Source organism: Phaethon lepturus, unplaced genomic scaffold (assembly GCF_000687285.1).
Source record: "Phaethon lepturus isolate BGI_N335 unplaced genomic scaffold, ASM68728v1 scaffold12171, whole genome shotgun sequence".
Taxonomy (NCBI): Eukaryota; Metazoa; Chordata; class Aves; order Phaethontiformes; family Phaethontidae; genus Phaethon; species Phaethon lepturus.
In genome coordinates, this window is record NW_010515582.1 from 43,994 (window position 1) to 50,147 (window position 6,154).

The window sequence follows — 6,154 nt, forward strand, 5'->3', positions numbered from 1 at the left end:
CCCTACATCTTGGAAAAGGCTCCCTTAAAAGACAGAGGCAATTATTTAAAAAACCCTGAAAATCATAAACCTAACTAAATTTTACATCTTGACTCTTATTACCTGTTCTTGAGGCATTCTGAAGCCTCACCAACAGCACACAAGTTTTATTTTGCTTTTCATACCCACCAAAACCATTCTGTTCTCCAGAATTATGGAAGTCTAGGGAGCTAAAAGCTGCCCAGGTTCTCCCCAAAAAACTTGAAAGCTTCCTCTACAGTAGTCACAATTGACTTGTAAGCCTAGAACTAGTCATTCCCCACTCAAATTTAAGAGGCTGTTATGGTAAGGCAAAGATTTATTTATCAATTTTCAGGTATCATGTCAGACCATATGATATTTACACAACAGTTCAAAATACACAGTATTTGCATTTTATACAAGCAACTAAGAGCAGCCTGTAGTAAGTTTTCTATGCAGTATCTGGTTACTCCCACTGCTACATAGTCCCAGTTAAAAACCAGCATCTGTAATGCTTCCACAAGAGTTTCTATACCTGAGAAGTTTCAATATATCCTTTCAAGAGGAAGTCTGCCATTAAAAGCCACATATATAAGCCTATTTAAGGTTGTCATTCCAGCTGCAAATTATCTGCTTCCTTTGAAGCAAGATCTGATATACTCTCCCTTAAGCCACATGATACTTGTGATGGCCCTTCTTCAGAAGCACTGCCTGCATCATCTCCACAGTTAAGCTCTTCATTTTCTTGTTTGGATTCCTCTAGAGCCCTGCTCTTCAGCATCTCAAGATTGTCAGGTGCTTCCCCAGTTAGCCTCTAGGACAAAACCAGAAGACCGAACTTAGTACTTTTCTACTTAACAGCCAGGGAGATAAGACTGTGCCTACTGAATTGAGCAAACAAATTAGTTATTTTCATTTGGAGATTGTTGATATAATTAAAACATTCCTCAGTCACAAAAATCTTAAGACACTTGAGTTCAACTCAAATTGCTACCTCTAACTCAGAGCACATCTGGTTTGTTAAGTCCTCCTTAGGTTCTTCAGTAGGACAGGTTTTATCTTAGGCAACATAAAATATGGTGAAACAGCTTCCCAAGCTAAATATTACTGTAGTACTATATAGGTTTAATTTTAGAAAAATTACTATACAGACTAAGTTCCTAACTTTTAATCAGAGATAATGAAGCTACATTAAGTCTAGAGGAACTAGAAGACCCGGCAGTTTCTAGCATTTCATGATCAAACTCAAAATTCCTCACCTAACCTGATCTAAGGAAGAAAAACAGGATTGCTTTTGATGCTGCTGGCTGTTTGATGTATCACTTAAGGCTCATTAAAGCCTCAGAAGTGAGCAGCTTACAACTAATAAGTGAACTTAACCTTTGAGGAACTGCAGAGAGGTTTCCAACATTTCTTTTAAGTCCTTAAGTAATTCAATTTCTGCCTGTGGGTTTATCACTAACAAGAAGCACTCCTGACTACCAAAAAAATTCAAGTGTAGCAAACTAGTAGATCAGTCTTGAAAGATTGCAAATAATTGCACTAACTGAAAAATAACTTGATCAAGTTTACTTCTTGATTAATCAAGTTGCTTGCAGTAATCATCTATTTTGTTTCCACCTCCCCAGTCTGATGAGAGAAAATACTTGCCACGCACCCAGCTTCATATCCCATTTGAGAGCTCAATCCCTACAAAAACAACCTAGATAAATATATAGCTATGGAACCTTGAAACTAAACTTGTCATTGCTTCGGAGGCTATTCCAGACAATCTACTCGTGCCTTCATGGAATCAGTGACAACTACCTGTCCCCAAGGACTTCACAGAGGAAGTTGTTCTGAAATTTAAGTTTATGAACCCTATAGACTGTGCATTAACCCCTTTTTGGGTGACAAAACTGGCAATTCTTCAGTAAAACCTTGACTTTAAAGAACACAGGTGCTCCATTCTCCCTCTCACTGCTCCACTTTATGTGTCCCCATTTCAAGCTTAGTTCCTCAAAGGTCACAGCCAGTACAAACACTTCATTTGGCCAACAGCCTTACACAGTGTATTAAGTATTTGAATTCTAGTCATCTCAGAAAATTGAAAGTGAATCCTTCTTTCCCCTGTCACCATCTAAGATGCAAAGCCTGTTCTGTTAAGACAATAGGTTGACTCCCCTCTGCAGAAAACATAACTCTAGGTACTCATTACTATGGGTTCTATGGTGGAATAAAAACATTAGTGATCCTGCAGGAAAATAGGTCAGACTAAGATTAAGAGTTGTGTGAGTGCACAAAACAAGTCATGATTCATTAAAAATAGTTTTGCTGGTTTCTCACTTTTTCATTCTACAACATTAACTGAAAATTCCTTTACCTCAATCATGCTGGTCATATAATGCACATGTTCAGCAAGGGACATTAGCTCTTCATTTTCTTCTTTTAGGCGGGCAATTTCACCATCTTTCCATTCAATTTCATTGTGCAACTGAGTTCAAATAACAAAACATTAAAACACAAAAACAATAGCCAGCGGTAAAGATGGTTATCTTTCACTAGCTACCTTTTCATTTTCTTGAAGCACTTCATACAGAGCCTTCCTCCTTTCTTCAGCCACTTCTTTCCAATATTGAGATGAGGGGCTTCCTGAAGTGGGAAGATACAGCAAGTCTGTGCTAAGTCTGAATTCTTGAGATCACCTTAGATATACAACTTGTGTACAAGTGTTCTATAAACTGTGATAGTTAGAACTCACTCCATACAGTGTTTTCCCAGAGATTAGTTGTAAATTTACAACTGGAGATATATGCTTACAGAAAACAGAGATCCTACACTGTCTTAATAGCTATATAGGCAAACTCTTCAAGAAGCTGCCTCTAGCACAGCAGCAGGCCTTGCAAGATAGTCACATTTGCAAATGTCAGTCTCAATGCATACTTTGTGGAAGACAGAAGTCTTATTCCCAAGTCACTGTCCACATTGGGCTTAATGGTTCTGAGAAACTGCACATGCAGCACACTATGCTAAAACAACCTTTCAGTTCAACTTAATTATTAGTCACTTGAAAGCTTGTAGCCAAAGTAACAACTACAGGAGTTCTTAACACTGCTGCATACAATGGCTCTCAGCTACTGGCTACCATAAACTCATTCTTAAACATTAGGTAACTATACTATTTATTATACTGTATTTATTATACTACAAGGGATAAGTATTATTAGTTCCTGCTAGGCTTTACATAAAAACATGAAGCCCTTAGCTAAGCAACGAAAGAACCACATTTCAAGTTATATTCCAGTGGGAGCATGGCATTTTAAGTGCAAGAAAACTTTTCAGGAATTACCACATACCTTTTACCATGAGATCTACAGCTTGAATGACATCATTTGTATTCTCATTTTCTTGCTCTTTGTCCACAGACACCTCAGCTTTACAAGCCTTTGAGGTGAACTTGTTATTCCAGAGTTTCCTTTTGACTGAAGATTTCTTCTGCATAAAACACAGGCAGGTTTAACTTCTGAGAATCATTTCAGCTTTTTTAAAAAAGAGACTTGTAAGTCTGCTCACTCATGACTGCAAATAAATCTTTAAGCCCTGCTTTCTTCACATTATAGTTCTAGTTTACAGAGGTCTTCCTTGATACACATAGGTTTAAGAAAAATACCAAACATCTTCCTGAAGTACTCAGAAATTGCTAGTTTTTAATACTTATTCAAAATACTTAGTATGTTTATTATTAAAATAGTAAGCTTAAGTTATATCACACTAGTTAGTGGATTATATTTTTTTTCAAATATATTCATTTTCAGTTAAAAGCTCAAAATCATTTCACTATGACTAGAAATAATTACACATCTACAGGTTACCTTCTAATTCATACCTCATTACGTCTGCCAACCAGGCAACCTGTTGCGGAAGGCTGAATCATCTTAAGAGTCCGTCTTGGGGCAGCACTGCACGTGGTGTCTGTGAGGTACTTCTAAAAAGACAAATATGGCTTCAGAGGGTTGCCACTCTTCTCTACATAAACTGAAACTTGGGAATCTGTCATGTTTCCATTAAGTTAACCCATGGTTCATTTTGTCAAGACAAAAGATGATACTTTAGTCTCTGCTAAGGCTTGTGCAAAGAAGGGATCTAGTTACTTTTAGCGGAGATGGACCTTAATCACATGAAGCTATGCTCAGTCCCTGCCTCTTAGAAGAAAATCCTTAGCCTTCATAAAGGGACTTGAACAGGTCTTGCAGCAGAAATATTCTGACTAGATTTCAAGGCCAGTTACAGTACAGTGACACATGTAAACTTCGGCTGAAGTTTCCAAAGTGGTATTTGATAACAGCAGTATTAAGACTCCAGGGGAAGAGAGAACAGTGACTGCAATTGCAGGCTCACTCGGTAAAATCACACACATCACTTTAGGCAGTACCTATTTTTGCTCCCCGTGAACACACCCTCAAGTGGTGTTCATTTAAATAGATGTGTTGCTTCAATTATCCATTAAAGTGGATCTAAAGCTTCCTTACTTTGATCCAGACAGGCTATTGTTTTGTATAAACAGCATGTTTATCACCTTTGCTGTCATGCATAAATACCTATTTCCTGCATTAAAGCTTTCTGATTGGGTTGGTTACATGGGATAGCAAACAATGGCAGACAACCAAGCAAGAATAGCCAGAATACAATGCCACACCAGCGTGAGAAAGTTACTGATTCACACTATACTTCATATGACAGGAGTTCACCTTTCCCACGGTAGTTTCTGCTACCAATTATCCTACTGTTGAAGTAAAGGACAAACACTAACTGCTGTGGGAACAAGAATCAGACCGTGTGTCAGACACTGCTTGCTGCTGTTTGAAGGTTAGAGTTAAGTATACTCTGCCAAGAAATTATTGACTAATACTTGAGTTAACCCATTGCATGTAAGTATTTGAAAGTACAAAAAGCCACCCTGAGGACCTTGTATTCTAGAGTCATTACAGGAAAGGATTACCACATGTATAAATCTGACTTATCAACTGGCAATTTTCATTAATACTAGAAATTCTCATTCCAGATGTTCTATCCCACATGATTGAGGGCTATTAGCCTGTTTGTACAATTCGATTAGGGTCTACATTAAAAGATATGGGTATAAGTTTTAGTAACTTCTAATCAGTCACCTCTTAAAAATATAAATCCTTTAAGCATTTCCCCCAGTTCCAAGGCAACTATGGTTGATGAGAGCGGCTTCAGAAACAGAAGTGCCTGCATGAGTACTTCAGTTAAAGCATGCTCAAGCCAAGACAGATTTTAAGAGAGTTCATCCCTATGAAGGACAGGCTACAGAACCTACTCTACAAACCCTTAGCAGCCAGACTGATTCAGTAACTGAACTAAGGCAGGTAGCCAGCACCTAAAGAAAAAAATACATGGAAAGACAGCAAGCTCAGTGTCAAACTAAAAAGGATTTACTAACCAATAAAAAAAGTAGACATAAGCACATATTCCCAAACAGTGCACAGTGTTCCCAAGCCACCTGGCCTGCCAGGAGGTTACTCAAGCTAAGAGGACACAAGCCAGGTGGAAGCACGTTGCAAGAGATCTCTTTGTATTCCTTCAGCCGATACGAAACTTGTGTCAGAGGGACCGTTTCCAGAGAATTGAGTACAAACCGCTGAACAAAGCAAATCCTGTGTCTGAGATACCCTTAATAAATTTAATGTATTTTATATCCCTTATCTGCTCCCATATGCTTGCTTAAAGGCTTTAGCGCTTATACCTGCAAAGATCCTGATGACTTTTCTGCGTTCAGTTTCTGTTTCATTTTGGAATTCATAGGATCACTGCAAAAAAAGATTAAAATGTAGCAATACCTGGCTGCAACCGAAGTTGAGGGACACTAGTTACTCGGTATTATAATGTCACTTTGTCAACTTTTGTTACAGCATTAAAAATTCAAGCATGAATCGCGTGGTCAGCAGGCTCTTCCAGACACCCTGGAGCCCCTTTTGGGGTTCCTCCTGCCAAGAGTTAAGAGCTGCAAGTGCTCTAGAAACGCAGAACCTTGAGGAGACACCTCGTGTCGCGGCCACGCTAGCCCGCTAACGATTACAGCCCCCGAGAAGCCTTTTCCCAGGGCTGGGGCTGGCGGTTGTCGCAGACGCACGCCCAAGATGGCGGAGGGGGA

General features: G+C 38.9%; 1 protein-coding gene across 1 annotated transcript; it reads right to left on the reverse strand.

Annotated features, from left to right (window-relative positions):
- Positions 1-610: 610 nt before the first annotated feature.
- Positions 611-5,803, reverse strand: GMNN (geminin, DNA replication inhibitor). The gene is made up of 6 exons (XM_010295819.1): positions 5,747-5,803; positions 3,866-3,964; positions 3,336-3,474; positions 2,549-2,631; positions 2,363-2,473; positions 611-814 (listed from the first exon to the last, which is right to left on the reverse strand). Exons 1-6 carry the CDS (start codon positions 5,801-5,803, stop codon positions 611-613), a joined length of 693 nt encoding a protein of 230 aa, XP_010294121.1.
- Positions 5,804-6,154: the final 351 nt, after the last annotated feature.

What these genes read in the sequence shown, in the direction of transcription:
- GMNN (XM_010295819.1), bottom strand. Translation starts at nt 5,803, where the DNA reads ATGAATTCCAAAATGAAACAGAAACTGAACGCAGAAAAGTCATCAGGA. An exon ending in AGTCATCAGGATCTTTGCAG is followed by an intron (nt 3,965 to 5,746) that starts GTATAAGCGCTA and finishes TTGTCTTTTTAG; the next exon opens with AAGTACCTCACAGACACCAC. An exon ending in ATATGACCAGCATGATTGAG is followed by an intron (nt 815 to 2,362) that starts GTAAAGGAATTT and finishes GTTTTGTCCTAG; the next exon opens with AGGCTAACTGGGGAAGCACC.